Raw genomic sequence first — 18,530 nt, 5'->3', positions numbered from 1 at the left:
TTTGTGTTTCAGATAGCATCCACGTCAACAACGACGACAACAGCAAGGAAAGGAGAGAAGCCCTTAAAGAGTAGAACAGCGGCAGAACAGCTGTACCGAGCAGCGCACTGTAACACATGCGATAGAAGACGACGTCGCTGCTCATCTGTCAGCGTGCACCGCGGGAAACCGTCTCGAAGTATCGGCATACGATTAGCATCCGAAATAATAATAATAAAAGCGCTGCATTAGTAACGATAATAGTAATACAGCCATGATGCAGTCCACACAGGCACGACCGGATTCTTTTTATCCGTGCGACGCACATGGTCACACACAACGGAACAGGTAAGGAAACAGGAAAAACAAACACAGCGGCTCGTTACCGAGCCTACAGCGCAGAGTAATCCAAGTAGCTCAAGTGCTCCAGGGAGGCTTCATGACGTCGCAGCAGCGCCTCCCCCGCCGCCACCACCGCATCGGCGTCGTGCACCCGCCTCTCTACTGCCCTTGCCAGAACAGTATCCGTTGCGGGCGTGGGCAGCTCCACAACTCCATTACCACCGTTGTTGTATTTATGGGAGGACATAGCTGCGCCCGGATCAGCAGAACCAACGGCTGTTCCACCACCATCAACACCCCAACACAGCAAGTCACGCAGGGAGTTCGCTTCTACCACGACCCCGGCGGTGTTGCCGGAGAAGATTGCTTCGAAAGAGTACAGCGCGGCGGCGCGAAGCAGATGATGCCGGTGCTGCTCGTCCTGATCTCCCTCCTCGTCTGAGAAGGAAGACGCACTCGCAGACGACGACGAGGAAGCCGCGGAGGACGACGGGGTGGTGTAGGAGGACAGGGGACGCAGTGCTATCCAATCGACGTTGGAATCCACAGCGCCGGTGACGGCCTTGGGCGCAGACAACAGTGGCTGCCTACCCACCCCTGTTGCTGTGACGGTGGCGGTGGCGCCGCTGCCATCCGCCGCGTCGAGTTGCTCGAAGAAGCGGATCGTCTCGGGATCATCCACGTCATCGTCGTCATCCTCCAGTGAAGTGTCACTCCTGCTGCTGCTGCTGCTGTTGCTATTGCTGCCGCTATTCCTATTGTCCATGCTGTCCACGCGAATCCCACCCCGCGCAGCCCACTCGTTTTCACGCGTCTGCGCCGTCGCCTTCACAATACGCCACGGATGATGACGATGATGATGATGGCGGTGACGGTGGTGGTGTCGCGGGCGCAGCTGACGTCGCTGACACACCTCCCCATGCGGACAGTGCCGGCAGTACTCCCCGTAGCAGTGCGGGAGGCGCTCTAAGAAGTACGAGGACAGTATTAAGCAGTGGGTGTAGGGGTCCTGGTAACAGGTACGACCGCGCAGTCCGGCGAGACGGTTCAGCTCGTGCGCCTTGGCGTAATAGGGAAGGCTCAGCACTCCCTGCGCCGCCGCAGGTGGGAGCTCCGCAAGAGTGAAGGGTCGCGTCAACGTGTAGCCGGCGAGTAACGGATTCGAGTTGTTTGCGTGGCCTGATAACGCATCGGGGTGAAGGGCAGAAAGCCGCTGAGTCGACGCAGACGGCACCACCGCTGCCTCACCATCGTCTGCTACGTCCTTCCCACTTCTTGATTTGAGCTGTGGGACGTGAGGGTTGCCGTCCGACACCGGCGCAACAGCAGACGTGCCGGTCCGCGGCGCCACCGGTGCCGCGCGGAGGAGCCCGCCGCTGCGACTCGTCATGAAGTCCACCGTGGTGGTGGTGGACGCGGCGGCGGTGGCAGCGTACAGCTGCGCCGGTCGACCTCTCCGGCTGATTCCCTGCCCTTGAACGTTCGCTCGCGGACCTCCTTCTTGACCTTCTTTCTTCTGTTCTCGCGGCTCGTTGATGTGAACGGCGTTGTCAGCATCCGCGGACCCGCTTTCCCCCGCATCGTCTTCATAGTCCTCATCGATGTCGCTCTCCTCATTCTCCGACAGCGACAGCTCGCCCTCGCCGTCCTCGCCGACGACCGCGAGACTGACAGAGCTGCTACTGCTGCTACTCACGTCGCTCGCGTGGTCGGAGTGGCGATGGTGACGGCGTGTGCGGTGCGGTAACGCGGTGGCGTGATCCGCCCCTTCGCCGAGGTCGCCTGCACCGCTGCCCGTCTGACCGTGAGGGGGAGGGACATCAGCAACAGCAGCAGCGGAGCTTTGCGTCGCGGCGGTCACACGAGACGCGGGTGCTCGATGCAGGCGGATGCGCGGACCGCGACGGATGGGAACCGCAACTGCAGACAGCGCGTCACCATCTTCGCTTTTCCTTAGACCTACGACGGCTGCAGAGGTGGTGTCTGGTGCAACTTCGATGTGCTCCACACCAATCATGCAGTCCAAGGACGTCACCATCGGTAGAGGCCGGCGTTGCGGGGCATCGCTGCGGCTCACCTCGTCTGCTGCTGCTGCTGCTGCTGCTGCGTGTGTCTGTTCCATTTCTGGATGAACCACCTCTGCGTTGGACACACAGTTCGCAGCACCGTCGTCGCTGGTGTTCTTCGTAATCGCAGCACCAGTGACCTTCGCAGTGGTGGCTGCGGCGGCGGTGTCGGCGTTGCGCCGCACGAAGGTGACGGTGGCCCCCTTCAAAGCTCCATGGTCGCTGGTGTTCTCGGTACGTACGCTCGGCCTATCGAGTGCGGTGTCGTCATCCGCTGACGCATCGTAGCCGTCGCCGTGCCCATGGCGCTTCGCACGATGCCGCTTCGGTGTGTTGCACAGCAGCTGCTGCACAAAGTTGAATCCCACCGATGCTTCCTTTCGTGATCGACTGCGACTGCGACTCTGCTGTTGCGGCAACAGCAACGACGTCCTATATTCGGCTGCCGCCGCCGCAGCGATTTGCGTCGTCGACAAGGGCACGTTGCGACTCACAGAAGATCGTGGAAGCCCATCGAGGGAGCGGTGAGGACAGTGGCGCTCCCGCTGGTGATGGCAGCCCATGAGCAGGTGCAGACGGCGACGCCAGGCCACCGCCGCATGGTCTTCCTCCTCCTTCCTGCCCTGTGCAGTCACCATCCGCGTCGGATCCGTTGACTCGTACAAGTGGATGTAGAGATCCACCAGCTCCTCGCGTTGCTGCAGTGCCGCAGCGGTGGCGATGATGTCGTTCGAGAGGGGATCTTGATACGTAGGGCAGCCCAGCCGCGTGGCCTCCGCGCAGAGCCACTCCTGCAGGGCGTAGGGTGGGTGGTGGGCGTAAAGGTCGGCGAGCCGGTGGGCGACGGCCTCGGCGGAGAGGCGCGCCACGCGGAGAGTGCTGGCTGTGGCTGCTGTGGGAGAGCCCACAGAGAGGGCAGAGGCAGTCACGGGCGACCCAGGCGCGTTTGCAATAGCGCGCACAGGTCGTGGGGAGAGGTTTTGCGCGGCAGCCTCGATGTGCTGGCCGAGAGGCGACAATACAGTGATTGTACGGCCATTGTGACGGGTGGGACTGCTCACATCCCCCGCTGAGGACATCGCCGGAGCAGAGGCGGGAACCGGTGAGGCAGGCGGGGCAGCAGGCAGGGCGGCGTTCTCACCTGCTGCAGCACGAGGGGTGAAGGCTGAGGCGGTAGGGAACGGCTGTGGTTCGCCGTCGTGGGCAGCCGTGTTGGGGGAGTACGCTGGCACCGCGGAAGTCAGCGTGCGACGTCCGTCCACGTCTTCCTCGCTGAGGAGGCCGGTCCGCACCAAGGTGGCGAGGGACAGCGGAGGGCTGCGCAGGAGGCGAAAGAGGCAAAGGGCAACTTCCTCCATGGTGGCGGCGGCGCTGTGCGCCACACGAGGAGCATCGACGCTGCGGTCAGCCATCGTGTTTTTCCCCGTTCCCTTTTTTTTAGGGAATGTGAATACGTTTAACAGGCAGTCGCGGTACACCGAAAGGAAAAAATGAGCCAAAAACAGTCACCACAAAACCACTAAAAGCAATACGAGATGAAAGGCCGCTGCGACACCCAACGCGTTCGAGTTCCGACGTCTGCCGCCAACGCTCATTCGTTGGGTGACATCAACGAAAACCGCGAGAGGGGGAGCGAAGAGAATAGAAGAAAAAAACAGGCAGCCTTCGAAAAAGGGGCTCCTCGACGCGGTCAGCCGCCGACAGAACCAAACCAAATGCAAATGACTATTGAATAATATTATTATTATTATTAATAATAATAATAATAATAACCCGCCAGACGGTGTGACGTACCAAACTACTGGGTGACGAGGGGAGTAGGGGGAGCGCAAAGCGGGAGCGGGAGGGGGGGGGGGAGGGGAAACCAGATCGAGGAGGATGCATGATGCTCGTGAGCCGGCTCAACGCAACAAGAGCGGAGGGAGCTGCCACTGTCCAAGAGATTCGCGGAGGAGGCTGTTGTTGCTCTTGCGCGGCACCGTTTCACTCGTGCACACCACAAGCGGTTGCCGGCTCGCTTAAGAAAAAAAAAACCCCGGGCTATTGTCAAGCGAGAGAAAGCGAAATCTTCACCCTGCGAGACGGCCTCTGGACACGAGCCAGAAAAGTGTATAATAATAATACTATTCTTTTCCTTTTCCTTTCATGCAGGAGCGTAAAACATGAACATGAGCGCCGCTGGCAAAGGCAAGCAAAATACTGATCGGCCGTCTTTATGCTTGACCAACGCGGGGGTTCTGAAAACGCGTCCGCTGACATTCATCTCGTCAGACGAAAAAGGAAAGAAAAAGAGACCTACCGGATGCATAGAATACATAATGCAATGACACCGCCAACACACGAAACACAAGCACGGACAAAAACAGAAGGAGAAAAGTAATGTACATCTCACGGATCATCACCTCAGCAAAAAAAAAAACAACATCACGCCGGACATCGCGTGCACGCCGCCTGCGGAAACCCAGAAGCCCAGCAATGCGTTCACAAGAAAGTCGAGATCATCGGCGGCGACTGCGCGTTGCTCGTCAACAGCTGCATCGCCAGCCACCGCAGCGGGTCCTCGGGCTTCTGCCGCGCCAACTCCGTCAGCGCCGGCACCAGCGCCTGCTTCAGGTTCGCCTGCACGTACTCGCGCGAGACGGCGGACGATGGCACGTCCTCGGCTAACATGCGGGGGAAGAGCAGCGCCACCGACCGCGTCGCCCCTGCCGCCGTCTGCGAGATCCAAAACGGCAGCTCGCGACGCTGCGTGTGGTGCTCCTCGAGGAACGTCTCCAGCACCTCCGCGTCCTCGCCGCACAGCTGCGTTGTCACAAAGGACTGAAGCAGCGCGTGGCAGTTCGTGCGGGCGAGAACGAAGAGGTACGCCGTGCCCACGAGGTCCTCCGGCGCGGAGAGCAGCGAGGCGGGGAGGACGGGTGCGGGCTTTTGTGTTTCGCCTTCCGCGCCGTCGGCCTCGGTGGAGGAGGGCTGCTGCTGCTGCTGCTGCAGTGGCGACGGTGCGTCCATGCAGATACACAACTTCGAGGTCACTTCGTAGTTGAGCAGGCGAAACTCCTCCCGCACGACGATGAAGCCAGCGTCGTACAGCTTGTACTTGAGGTACTGCACAAATTCGCGCTCCCGGGCGAAGGCGGGTGCGACGATGAGAAGGGCCTTGCTCACGGTGCCAGCGAGCGGGTAGCCGTTGGGGCTGCTGACTGTGTCGGGCGACGGCGCCGTCATGTGGAGGCAAAGACGAGTCTTATATATATATATATATATATTTTTCTTCCCTTGTGTTTCGTTATTGTTTCGGCTCAGTACGACGACTGCTGTAGCAAAGGTGAAGCGAAGTACGCGGATAGTGGAAGAGCAATGGAGAACCGGGGAGAGAGAAAGAGAAAGAACAGCGTAAATTGAAGAGAAGTAAGAAAAAGAGCAAAAAGCCCCCCAAAATGCGAGCAGAGAAGAAATCGCGTTAACGAAGCGCGGCGCGTCGAACTTCTGGGATGCGTGCCGGTCGAGATACGGCCGACGAGATCCACATTCCCTTCCGGCTGTTATCTGCGCGCCATCGGGACGGAGGGGGCGGGAAAAAGACCCCCCCCCCAACGAGGAGAGGGCTCTCTCTAGTCTGCAGCTCAATTCGCCTCTTCCCCTCAAAAAAGCAAAAAACAGAAACTCCGAAGAACAACCCACAAGAACGAAAGAGTTCCTTCACCGCGTAGCGCATCGCGTCTTCTCTTCTTTGGTTTTCTGAATGTACGCTAGTTAACTGAACACGCAGACACACCCACACCCTCACTCGACACTCACGCACACATACACACAGAAACACACACACATACATATACACCAACGACGACGAACAACAACAACAAAACATAGGAGAAAACATTAAGGATCGTGTGTTGATTTCACTTCATCAGTTACGGTTTCTTTATTCTTCGTGTGTAAGATAAAAGAAAGCGGAAATGATAAACTAAAGAAAAATCTGAGTTGAAGGCACGTTCAGCGTCAGGGCTGGCGGTGCTCTGCTGCGAACGCACTAGGCGTAATTATATATATATATATATATTATATATAGATGTCTTTTCCTTTTTCGGGTTTGTTTTGATGGGAAACGCAGACGAGGGGGTCGCAAAGGAAGCCAGAATTCTCCAGCTCTTGTCCTTCGCGGCCCATTCACGCTTCGATTCTTTTTCTTCCTTTTGTTGGTTGCTTAAGAAGTAGTTCGAAGGGAAGAAAACAACGTCAGCAACGACAACTTCACTTAAGTAGACGTACTGGAGTGTAACACAACGCGCCAGCTGCGACACTGCTCAGGAAGGAGAGAAGAGGAAGAAAAATAAAGAAAAAGTAAAACAAAAAAATGACGCATGCACAACAATGCCGTTATGTTGCTGCGGTTAAAACCATTTTGCTCTTAATGATTACGGCAAGCCAGAAAGTAATAATACTAAGAAAAGAAACACACCAAGGACAAAAAAAAGGAAGGTAAAAGACATCCACAGCGTTGACGAAAGGGGGAGCAAAGACAAAGCCGCGGGAAAGCTTCGCCGTTTATTTTCTTCTTTCATTCTTCGTCGTTGTTGTGTTGTACAACACATCCCCCCCCCCCAACAACGAGCAAACAAAGCTGTTTTAGAAGCTGAACATGGTTTCCGCCGTGTAACCAAGCTTCTCCAGATTCGGCTTGATGGCCATCGTCACCATCGGCGGGGGGCCGCACATGAGCGCCATCACCCGCTTCAACCCGGCGTTCTGCGGGACGGAGGCGTCGCCAAACTTGTCAGGCACCGGCAGGTGTTTGCGGAACATCTCCTCCGACACGTAGCCCTTGTCATAGCGCCACCCCGGGCTCGCCTCGCGATCCACCGTGTACCACACATGGAAACGGTCATCGTCCTTCATGTCCTCGTCGAGCTCCTTGCGCAGCAGGATATCGCTCTCGGTCTGGTTGCCATACACGAGAAACACCTTCGTGCGGTCCTCCTTGTTCTTCTTGATGGCGCGAATGATTTGGAGAATAGGGGTGATGCCCGTGCCACCGGCGATGGCCGCATAGGCGTCCACCGTCTCCGTGGTCGGGCCGTGCCCGGGCTTGTGCAGGTGCGCAGTGCCGTTGCCGACGTAGGTGAACTTGCCCTGCGGACCGCGCATCTGCATCTTATCGCCGATCTTCATACCGTACAGGTGCTGCGACAGCCGCCCTCCGTGTGGAAAGCGGGGGTTGACGTTGGCGAAGTACACCTTAATCATGAAGTCGACGTGCCCCTTGTCGTCGTCGCTGGAGATGGGCGTGTAGGAATGGGTGACCGTCTCGGTCTTGCCGGCCGTCGTGCAGTTCGCCCGGAGCACGATGTGCTGACCGATCGGCAGGCCCAGCGTCTGCTCGGGGCTGTCGAGGGCGAAGCGGAAGATGTGGGTGTCGTGGCTCACCTCCGTCTTCTTGATCAGCTGGAACTCCTTGAACGTCGCGGGGTCGAGCGCGACCTTGGCCTTCTTGGTGTACAGGTAGGCGAAGAGGATGCCGACCGCCACGGCAATCAGGATGAAAATCTGAATCATTCTTGAGCCTTCCTGGTCTCGGCGAACACGGCGTTGCGAGGAGGAGAACAGGGAGAGAAAAAACAGCTAAAGGGGAACGAGAAGTGGGAGGGGGTGGAGAGAGAGAGAGAGAAAATAATGGTAAAAAGAAGAAGCGAGAAAGGTGCGGTACACACAGCAGCAGGGAACGACAACGACTGAGCCTGTTGGGACACCTCGCGAAAACACAAAAGATAAAATAAGAGTGAAAGAGTTTAAAAAAAAGAGAAACTTAGGATTTGATGAAAAGGAATGAGTGACACTGCGTGTGTGGTGGTGAACAGCCGCCAATATACAACAACAACAACAACATGCAAACAGAAGTGATATACGCACATTGGGGATGAGGAGGGAGGTGGGCGCGCGGAAATGGTGTGGCGGAACGCAACAAGAGAAAGAAGAGGGAGAAAAGGAAAACGAAACGTAGTGTGTGCGTCAGGGTAACCATAATAGGAGTAATAATATATATATATATATATATATACTTTTGCGTGCGTGTTCCTGCATTGTCATCGTTGTCCTCCGCACAACGAGCAAGAAGCGGACGATCGCGCGGCCGCCGTCATGGTGCTTAAGGAAAAGGCATAATCACCAAAAAAAAGCATCAATGCGGCGGTGAGAACTCCACAGCTGATGCTTGCGCGCCAGTGATGTTTCTCTTCATCCCCTTCCCTCCTTTCTTAACCCTTCGCCCGGATCGTCTCATGAAACGAAGGATGGAGAAACAAAAGACAGGCATCACACGCACGTTGACGCACAGCTTGCCGGTTGCATTCATTCCGGATGCTACCGCCTCTCCGTTGCCTTCCAGTTTTCTTCTTCTCGAATTATCTGTTTTATTGCATTTCCATTTTAAATAATAGTTCTACGCTTCGATCTCTGGAGGTGCCGCCAGATGAACAAGGGAGATGACACTATGTGACAATGGTGGTACATAAACGCACATGTCAACGAAAATAAGAAGCCGAAAATAAGAAAACCAAAACGAGGCTGTCATAAAGTGATCTACTTTCCAGAAGAAACAAGAAGAGGAAGAAAGACAAACAAAAGCTTATCATAATGCTTATCCCCCTCGGTTTTTCTTTCTTGGGGGAGGAGGGGTTAGTAATGATGATAAAACAAAAAGCGAACCGTTCGCCTCAGCGAGACAGTTAATGCCCACACACACCGAGTTACCCACACAGACCTGTTCACACAGCTTAACTCGTGCGAATGCGTGTCAGGCGAGAGAACCACCGGTTTCAGCAGCAACAGAAAACAATGCAAAACAAACAAAAAACAAAGAATTGAACTAGAGTGAGAGAAAAAAAAAGATAAAACAAAAACAAAGCAGCTTGTTAACGGTGAGCTAAAACAAGAACAACGACGGAACAAAACCACAAGGTAAGTAGTAAAAGACAACAGGCAAAAACCCAAAAGAAAAAGAAGAAAAAAAAAGTGCTGAAGTCTACGACGCACCTGCGTGCAACTCGTTCAAAGCTGTTTATGCGGCTGTTGATGTATTTTTCCTTTTCTTTTTTTTCCTGAGCATATTCCATCTACTTGTATGATAATAATAATAATCATAAAGTACGCGTAGAGTGTAGCAAATAGAAAGGGGGAGGGGGAAGAAAGCAAGAAGAGAAACAAACCAAATCAAAGAGAAGATGAGTAGCTGATCACGCTGAAACCGAATCTACAAAATACGAGAAGAAAAAAAAAGAGAACATAAACGATAATAATGAAAAAATAACAACAGTGTAAACAGATCTACAGAGTTACCGTGTGCTATACATTGCCTGCTTGAGTGAAAGTGGTGAGGTGGCGGGAGAGAGAGAGCGACCACGCACTGCACGGTGCACAACCTCGCGACACGATCGCCGAGCGGAGGAACAGAGAGAGAGAGAGAGAGAGAGAGAAGAAAGAAAGAAAATAAAAGAAGATGAAGGCAAGAAAAAGGAGCGGCTCACGAGGGCCGAAAAAGCTATTAGAAACGATAATGGAAAAAAAAACAAAAAAAAAACAATAGATGTGTGCATCGCGTAGAGGAAAGCACGTAGTAAAAAGCAAAACAAATTTAAAAAGCTCACAGAGACATCGCGGATACACAAACAGTGGAAGAAACCAAACAAAAACATGTGTAATCCACTTTGAAATTCTCCAGTCAGCAACCCCCCAAAAAGAAAGTAGGAAAAGGCACCGAATACAGAAACCCAGTTCCCGAGTCAAAAAAAACACACACACACACACACATACACGCGCATTCAAGTAAAAACAAAAAAACTGTTTATATAAAGAAGAAAGAAACTCCGAAAACGCCAAAGGGGGGCACAACACGGAAACTCTCACGGACTCTTCGGAGACGTTAAAACAACACAACCACCACCACAGCCACAACAGAGAGAAAGAGAGAGAGAGAGAGAGAAAGAAAAGAAAAGAGATCATCCATACAAACAAAAAGAAAAGGCAGACCCAAAACATGAAAAGATACATCTTCTGTTGTCGCAAAAACTCAAGAAAAAACCAAGAAAAAAAAATAGTTAAGAATAAAAACAAAAAACAAAACAAAACACTGAGAAGCATTAAGAAACGCTGAGCTTAAAGAAAAAAAAAGGGGGTAAAAACAGTATTTACACTTGTGAGACCCACGGAAAGGGAGAATATCTCTCTTTAGCTTCGAAGCACACACACACACACACAAAAAAAAAGAAAAACGACCAGAAAACGCGTAGGAGCAGCAGCACAAGCAAAAGCAACAACAACACGATACGCGACAACACGGTATGATGCGACTGTCATACAGGGAAAAACATCGGTCCCATCAACGGTGTGTGAGATCGCCGCTGTAAAAGCGCCGCATTCCAGCATCCATGTTTGCTGTTGAGCCTTTCGAATTCGTGTGGTTATGATGATGATTATTATTGTTATTGTTGTTATTATTATTTCATTACTTATAATTTGTGTGTGGCTGCGTGCTTACAAACCTAAGTCCTCCTCTGGAAAGAGCGCACGTATGCCGGAGTCTACCTCGGCCCTGAGCTGGCTGTGCGCCTTCAGCGAGTCCTCGAGAGAGTTCTTGTCCTGTGACGCGACCAGCTCTGCCGTCTCCGTGGCCGCCGTGGCCGCCGGCGCCCCCTGCGAGGGCGAGAGACGCGGTGCATTACGCGAGTGAGCCGCCTTGAAGTTGCGCCAGCTGGCTAGTGTGCAGGGAACCGGTTGCTTCGTGGCGGGCTGGGTGGTGGAGATGGCGCGTAGGGCGCGGGCCTGCTCCCGCCACGTAACCAATCCAGGTGGGATAATGGAAACACGACGCCGAGGGGCGACGGCCATCGGTGCGAGAGCAGCGCTGCCGGGGCGCGGCGCATCTTTGTCGGTGGAAGTGACAGCTGCTGATGCTACCGCAACCGCTGGCGCTGCTGCTGCTGCTGTGGTGGTGGTCGTCGTCGTGCCCGGCGTGACAAGGATCGATTTTTTCCTCGCATGTCCCGCGAGGTTCTTCGGTGCATCGTTGCTCATATTGTAGTCGTTTTCCTCCACAATCGTTGTTGGCGTCGCCGGTGGAGGCGGGGGCGCAGGAGGAGGGATAACGGGGTCGTCGAAGAAGCGGAAGGATGCGGCGGTGTGGTAGCCGTTGAGATCCACTCCGTCTGCGTGGTAGTCTTCCACGACCTCTTGTGACTGCAGCTGCGGTGTCTGCGTGTCAGTGGGGGTCTCTGACTTCTCAGACGCTAGCGACCCGCGCTGGCTCCAGCGGAAGCCCTTAAACGAGGCCCGGCCCTCCGTGCCCCCATCCTCACCGAAGAGGCCGAAGACGGAGTTGTCGAGCCTCAGCTCACCCTCCAGCATCGTGCCCGCCGTCGAGTCCATCTCATCCGCGTCGTCGTCATCGTCAAACGGGAGCTCCTCCAACTCCCCCATCTCGACCGCGCCGTAGTTGTTGTGATCGATGAAAACGATAATGCCGTCGCGGCGGCGCATAAAGGCACCACCAACGCGTCCGGCAGCAGCAGCAGCAGCAGCAACAAGAGCGGGCGCGTTCCTCGGGCTGCTGGCCGTCAACCCGTCGACCGCCTCGTTCATCAGGCCAGGGCTGAGACCTAAACCAAGCTTTTCCCCGAGCTCCCACGACTCCTCAATCGCGTCGTCCTGGCCGACAAGGAAGGCGTACAGCGAGGCGCGGAGACGTCGCACAAGCAGCTCACGGAAGCACCGCTTCATCGCCTCCTGTTGCGCTTGCGTGAGGCTCGACCAGGCAAGCTGGAAGTCCTCCTCCTCGAGCACCACTGCCTCCTTCGCGATGTCGCGAGACTCATCAGCGCTGCTGCCACCACCGCCACCGCCGTGTCGCTGCATCCACGGGAAGCCGGCGCCGAGCACGTTGGCGCGGTAGGAGCCCATCAGTAGCGCCTCGAAATAGTTCGGGATGACTAGTGTGTTCAAGGTGGAGCGGCCCTGCGGCAGAAGCTGCAGCGTCATGTCGATTGCAGCTCGGTTCACCGGCGGCGACGGCGGCGCGGCCGTCGGGACAGCCAACGGCGCCGCTTCCGAGTCGCTCTTCATGCTTGTAATACTCTTGTCCGCGCTCGCTGCGGCGGTAGCCAGCACGGTGCTGCGGCGGCTCTCCGTCACCTCCGGCATGGCGGCGAAGGTGTGGGGAATGTGCAGGCAGATTCGTTCTTGATACGGGGCCTTGATGCGCAGCGTATGGCCTGTAATGAAGCGCAGCAGGAGGCGCTTCTCCGAGATGGAGAACTCCTCCTCGAGCACCTTCTTGATGCACTTGCGGACGAAAACGCGATAGGTGACGAGTGGTGCGTTCATGTTCGTGAGCAGGAGGAAGGACGCGCGGAACGAGAAGTCGACGTCGACGTGGTCGTACGGACCGCACAGCACCTCCCGCAGCGTGCGGGCGCAGCACTGGGAGAACAGCGTCGTTTCAATTAGCGGTGTCTGGCGGAGGCCTTGCAGCACCGCGGACCAGAACTTACGGGCCACCGCGTCGCTGCCGGTCTCCCCGCTCCACGCCATCGATGCGAGGGCGTCCTTCAGCTGCGCCGTCATTTGCTGATACTGCCGCCGCGACACGGAGAGGCTGCCAGAGCAGTGGAGGAGGTCCTCCGAGGTCGACTTGCTCCCCGACAGCGGAGACGGCAAAGCTTTCCGCATTGCCTCCAGGAGGTGGGTGCACAGCTCTGCTTTCGTGTAGTCGGGGCTCTGCAGCGAGAAGTCGGCCGGATCGAGGTGCACTTCCTCCTCGAGCGACTCCTCAAGATCCACGGCGAGGCTTAAAATTCGAAACGCCAGCGGCGGCAGCGGGATAGTGAAGGTGACATCGTTGCCGATGGACTGACCCATCAGCCAACCCAGCAGCATCGGCATTGCATTCTCCGTGCGTACACTAGCATTGACGGTCACTAAGGAGGAGGAGCGGTTCAGCACCGCTGCGGGGTGCAGCTCGATTTCGGCCGGCGACGGCTGCGGGGAGGTGTTGTCGGACGACATGCAATGCAGATTTGTCCACGCACAGACTTTGTCGCCGTCGCGCACCAGCACCGAGGCCTGCCGGCGGTGGTGCAGCATGTCCGTAATGACCGGCGCCTCCGCTGCGGCGTCCTCGAGGTAGGCGAGACCCAAAGACTGCAGTGACATGACGCTGTGCCGGCGATGGGCGTTCCCCCTGCTGCCGTTGGTGGGAACAGAGCTGCTCCGGCGCTGGGCGGACACCGGCGAGACCGTCGTGGTGGGCGACACAGTCGTGGTGTGTGACGCCATTGCTTGGTCGGCTGCCGCGGAGGCAGCGGTGGCGCGACGGGCCACGTAGGCGGCGATGTAGTTGGGTGCGCTGAGCACGACGAGGCACTGAAAGGACGACGAGACGGTGCGCAGGACCGTTACGACGGCGTGGCGCTGCGGAGCGAGCGGGAGCAGCCCCGCTGCCGTGTCACCGCCGTCAGCCTCCGCGCCGGTGCTCCCGGGTGCTTCGGCGCGCGGCCTGCCCGTCGGGTCGCTCCAGCGAAGCGTGATCTCGTCCCCAGGGTGGATCGGGCAGGGTATGTTGAACGACGGATCGACTTCGTTGGCGTTGGCGTCCGTCCCGGTGGACAACTGTGATATGCGCGCTGTCCGGCTGCTACGGTGCGCTGCTGCGGTGACGGTGGCAGCCCGTCGCCACGTAACGACGACCACCAGCTTGTCCTTGTACTCCTTCAGCTTCTCTAGCGTGGCAGGGGAGTGGTCCACCAGCTTGTCCGTGGGGAACATCGCAATGCCACCCGGCAGGGGCAGCACCTGCGTCGCCTTGGATAAGTTGATGGACGGGCAGAATGGCTGCGTTACGAGGCGGGCGGTAAGGTCGAAGAGGTCCTGCCGCAGCTCCGTCGCAACCATCGGGTTCAGTTGGGATTGGTCAAACTTGGAGTCGCTGCGCAGGCCGTACAACATCTGCGGCGCCGTCGAGCCGGCCTTCTTGGCGGTCACCACAAAAATAGGAATAATGCGGTGCGAGACGTTGACGGCGGCGAGGCGGCTCACCGAGTGCTGCTCCTTTGTCGCGTCGGTCGAGGCGCGAGACAGCGTGCCGTCTTCACTGGCCGCGTGCTGCGTGCTGCCGAGTTCCATCAAGGGTACCTGCAACACGCTCTCCCGTGGCGTGTTGGCCGGCAGTGCTGGCGTGCCGGCGCCGTTGGCGGCAGCTCGCACGTCGCTGCTGGTGCGCACCACCTCCGTCACGAAACCTGCCGTCGACTGCAGCACGTCCTCGCGCTGTATCGGCCCAATGAACAGCGGGCTCATGCACGACGTTCTCGCGTATATCTGCAGCAGTTCGCGCTTCGCCTCGGAGTTGACGGCGTACATGGGGAACAGCGGCAGCCACTTCTTCATCTCGGTCGGGCAGGAGGACCCGAAGGGCAGCAAGCCGGCCGTTTGGAAGAGGACGCGCCACATGCGACTCACGGCGTGGGCCATGCGGGCAGAATCGTGCGTGGTCGGCGGCTGTGTGTTGAATGGATCCCTCGACAGCACCGCGCCCAGCACGACCAGCATCGAGGCGGAGCGCACCTGCAGCGCGGTGGCCAGAGCCACGTCGTCCGTCATGAGCGTGCTGATATCCTCGTCTGCGTTGTAGTTGCTGTTCGTGAGGCGGTCAATACTGCTTGTTTGCGAGCGATGGGAGGCGCTCATGGCCTCCCCTCCACCCCCTACCCTGTGATGGCGATCGCAGGTGAGGGACGCGTTGTGGGCGTCGTTCGGCAGGGAGCAGCTCATCTCCAGGCGGTGCCCGTTGGCGTTTATCTTGGGCAGGGCCGAGGCCGACTGCGTGCTGGAGAGGCCGGCGGCGCCCATCGACGGGTACCGTTCTCCCTCTCGCCGCTTCCGCTCCTCCTTGAGCGCCTCGGCCATGAGCCGCCGATCGTCCGCGCGGATGCTTTCCAGTCCACCAGCGAACATGAACAGCAGCTTCAGAATAGCGGACAAGGCAACGGTGAGCATCGGTGGCCGACCGCCCTCCTCCTCGCGAATGATAAACGAGCTCACGACGAACACGTTGGGGTACTGCTTGCGCAGCGCCGGAAAGGCCTCGTTGCACATGATGTCGAAGCCTTTGCAGTACTCCGTCGCGTACATTTCCAGTATGTCGACGATGTCGTCCGTTCTCGTGATGCCAGCCTCGAAGAGCTCGCGCCAGCGCTGGATGAAGGCGAGCACCACGCCGAACACAAAGGAGGCCAGTATCTGCGAGGCGAGGTTCGACAGCTGGCTGATCCCCAGCAGCATCGCCTCCGGCGTCTGAAAGCTGCGATGACCCTCCAACAGCTTCACCCGATCAGCCATTGAGACAAAGAACTCCTTGCGACGTCGCGAGTACACGCCGCAGCCGATGTAGTCGGCCAGAATAGGCTCCGTCGGCAGCAGGTAGTTGTTGTTGATGCGCGAGCCGATGCCGAGTGGCATTGCATTCGCAAAGGCGGTGAGGGCCTTCAGCAGGACATCTTTCGTGTCCTCGAAGAGCCGGCGGCCGTCTTCACCGACGACGTTGATGGCGTCTTCGCGCGCCTGCTGCGAACGAATCTCCTCTGCGCTCGGCGGCGGCGGCACCACCATCTCCGCGGTCACCCACCCCCCTTGACCGTTCCCGGAGGCCGCGACGGACGCCTTGTGCGATCCTCTCCCTCTGTCGCGTCCCGCGAGGTGCTGGTCCAGCAACCGTTGTAGGCGCTGCCCCTGCTGCGGGTTTGGGGTCGGCACGCCATACCGGTACGCGACCGCCATGTTAAGGATGAGCGTGTAGATGCAGTAGCGGAAGGCCGGGTAGGGGCTCAGCACCTGCAACTTCTTCGACAGCCCGCGCATCTTCTTCGTCATCGATTGCAAAAACACGTCCAGTATCTCGTCGTGGCTCGTGATGATGCTCAGATCGTCGAGCGACAACGGACGCACAGGCTCCGCCTCGAAAGGCATCGACACGGACGCTGAAAACGCGAATTTTGAGGCCGGCGCAGACGGTAGCAACTGCTGCTGCTGCCACGCTGCTGCTGCTGCCGCCGTCGCGTTGGTGTTCGTCCTGGTGTGATTGGGCGTGGCACTCGACGGCGACAGGATGGTCGCGTGCAGCGACGCACCCATGCTTGCAAAGTCAGAGGGCGTCGCCGGTTCGATTACCGCGGCATCGGCGGGTGACGTTACCGGCGTCGACGTGTCGTCCCTCGTTGACGCGCTCTGCTTGTCGTCGGCGCTGACGCCGTCGAGGCGGAGGCTCTCGTTGAAGACGGTGGTGCTGTTGCTCCGGACGTTCTCCACGTTCGTCACGTTGGTCAGGTTCGTCACGTGGGAGACGCACGTTACGTGCGACTTGTAGGAGGTGGCGGACTGGTGCTTCTGCAGCATGGCCAGCGGCCCGGCCAGCAGCGTCGCAGGCGACACGCTGCCAATCGAGCGGAAGCGGGCACGGTTCTGCACCGTCAGTGCGTCACGTATCACCGGCCACGGCAGCGTCGACACCTCCGCCGCGGCAATCTTGCCGAGGAGCACGCCGGCGCTGTGGACGTGCTCCGTGCCCTCCCCCAGCGATGTCACGGGTGTATTGGGGGAGATGTGCGAGCTGCCCAAGCCGGCTTGCCCCTTTACCGCGTTGACGCGCTGCATCGCTTGCTCGTTCTCGAAGAGGAGCAGGCTTGAAAGCCCCATGATCGTCTCCCCCACAAACACGTAGTCGTCAAACGACAGAAAGCCGGAGGCCAGCACTTCCAGCTCCCCAGGCGGCACCGTTGCGGCTTCTTCGGTGGCGCGGGCCACCATGTCCACATACTGCGCCTCGCGACGCTGATGCGCCTCCGCGGCGGAGGCGGCGGTGGCGTTGATGAAGTCCAACTCGGCTTTCGAGCACGCCGCTTGCGGCAGCATCGAGACAAGGTCACTTATGGAGTTCTTACTCATCGCATTCGCACCAGCACCGGCCGCTGCGTGCTGCTGCGACCGCCCATTCTTGTGCTTCGAATTCAGCGGCGGCGAGTGGGGGAGTCGAAAGAGTCGGAGGGTGTGAATGTTATTGTACTCCGGTGCGCTGGAGCTGGTGAGGATGTTCGGCTCATAGGCCGAGCTGGCAGAGGGAACGGTGGGATGCAGAAACGTGTTCCGTGGAGTGGTGTTCGCGGATTTGGCGTTGTACAACGGGAAGGTCGCGGCGCAGGGGTCGTCGCCGATGTTCATCGTCATATTGTTGTTGTCACTGCTGCTCCCCTGCCCCGAGACCGTGGGGCTGTGCACGTTGCCCTGGCCCATCTTGATGGTAGTAGCCCTGCAGAAAAATAGAATAAAAATTAGAAAGGCGATCTTCGTGCCCTTTACAGAACCAGAATCAAGGAGACGAAGGACGAGATAAGAGAGAAAAAAAAATCAGAAGGCGTTACGCGTGAAAGAAGACAACGGGAAAGGAAAAGAAAAGGTGCTCTACGCCCACCACGATGGAGAGAAGAAAGCAGAAGACAAGGGAACAAAGAAAAGGAGAATAGATAATAACAGAAAGCGAAGTAGCAAACGAAAATGAAAGGAGCGAAGACACACGGAAGAGATACGTACAAAAGTCCTCCCGGTTCGCCCAACTCTTTCTTATCTGGCCGATGCCGTCGTCGTGGTGTGCTTGCTTGCTTTTTTGTCCTCTGTATCTGGCGGAACGCACAGTGCAAGCCAAGAAGAAGAAGAAAAAATAGTAACAATAGTAATAAAAAAGAAAGGAGCAACGACCCCGACGATAACAGTAAGACACGCACAGACACAAACACTCAGAGAAAAAAAAAAAGAGTTCCAGAGGAGGAAGAAATGAAAAATAAGAGAGAAAGAACGAGCGAGAACAACAACAACACGAAGAATCGTGTGTGTGTGTATATATGTGTGCCAGTTCGACGGGTATTCACGAACGTCTGCCGCACGCGGTGAAAAGAAGAAGAAAAAAAAAGCCGACGAGACGAGAGATACAAAGGAAAAAGGGAAAGAAAACACTAGAGAAGAAAGAAAGAAAGAAAACTAAACACAAAGAAGGCACTTACTACACTATATATATATATATATATATATATATATAATACGAACCGTACG

The 18,530-nt window shown here is 56.9% G+C and overlaps 5 protein-coding genes across 6 annotated transcripts; all 5 read right to left on the bottom strand.

Moving 5' to 3' along the window:
- Positions 1-370: 370 nt before the first annotated feature.
- On the bottom strand, positions 371-4,190 carry ABB37_07762 (hypothetical protein; the record flags this gene model as incomplete). Its single annotated transcript, XM_015806513.1, has 1 exon — positions 371-4,190. Exon 1 carries the CDS (start codon positions 3,797-3,799, stop codon positions 371-373), a length of 3,429 nt encoding a protein of 1,142 aa, XP_015654877.1. The 5' UTR covers positions 3,800-4,190.
- Positions 4,191-4,868: 678 nt separating this feature from the next.
- ABB37_07761 (hypothetical protein) lies at positions 4,869-5,612 on the bottom strand (the record flags this gene model as incomplete). The annotated part of the gene is made up of 1 exon (XM_015806512.1): positions 4,869-5,612. The coding sequence occupies one exon, from the start codon at positions 5,610-5,612 to the stop codon at positions 4,869-4,871; it is 744 nt and encodes a 247-aa protein (XP_015654876.1).
- A 1,401-nt stretch (positions 5,613-7,013) lies between these two features.
- Positions 7,014-8,222, bottom strand: ABB37_07760 (putative mitochondrial NADH-cytochrome b5 reductase; the record flags this gene model as incomplete). Of its 2 annotated transcripts, none has more annotated exons than XM_015806510.1 (1): positions 7,014-8,222. In XM_015806510.1, exon 1 carries the CDS (start codon positions 7,938-7,940, stop codon positions 7,014-7,016), a length of 927 nt encoding a protein of 308 aa, XP_015654874.1. In that variant the 5' UTR covers positions 7,941-8,222. The 2 variants fall into 2 exon arrangements, with proteins under 2 accessions (XP_015654874.1, XP_015654875.1); XM_015806511.1 differs by having other exon boundaries at positions 7,014-8,008.
- Positions 8,223-9,725: 1,503 nt separating this feature from the next.
- ABB37_07759 (hypothetical protein) lies at positions 9,726-10,520 on the bottom strand (the record flags this gene model as incomplete). Its single annotated transcript, XM_015806509.1, has 1 exon — positions 9,726-10,520. The coding sequence occupies one exon, from the start codon at positions 10,518-10,520 to the stop codon at positions 9,726-9,728; it is 795 nt and encodes a 264-aa protein (XP_015654873.1).
- A 393-nt stretch (positions 10,521-10,913) lies between these two features.
- Positions 10,914-17,717, bottom strand: ABB37_07758 (hypothetical protein; the record flags this gene model as incomplete). The annotated part of the gene is made up of 1 exon (XM_015806508.1): positions 10,914-17,717. The coding sequence occupies one exon, from the start codon at positions 17,715-17,717 to the stop codon at positions 10,914-10,916; it is 6,804 nt and encodes a 2,267-aa protein (XP_015654872.1).
- Positions 17,718-18,530: the final 813 nt, after the last annotated feature.

Source organism: Leptomonas pyrrhocoris, assembly GCF_001293395.1.
Source record: "Leptomonas pyrrhocoris isolate H10 chromosome Unknown, whole genome shotgun sequence".
Classification (NCBI taxonomy): Eukaryota; Euglenozoa; class Kinetoplastea; order Trypanosomatida; family Trypanosomatidae; genus Leptomonas; species Leptomonas pyrrhocoris.
The sequence above is the reverse complement of the archived record's forward strand: the minus strand, read 5'-3'. Positions and strand labels throughout refer to the sequence as shown.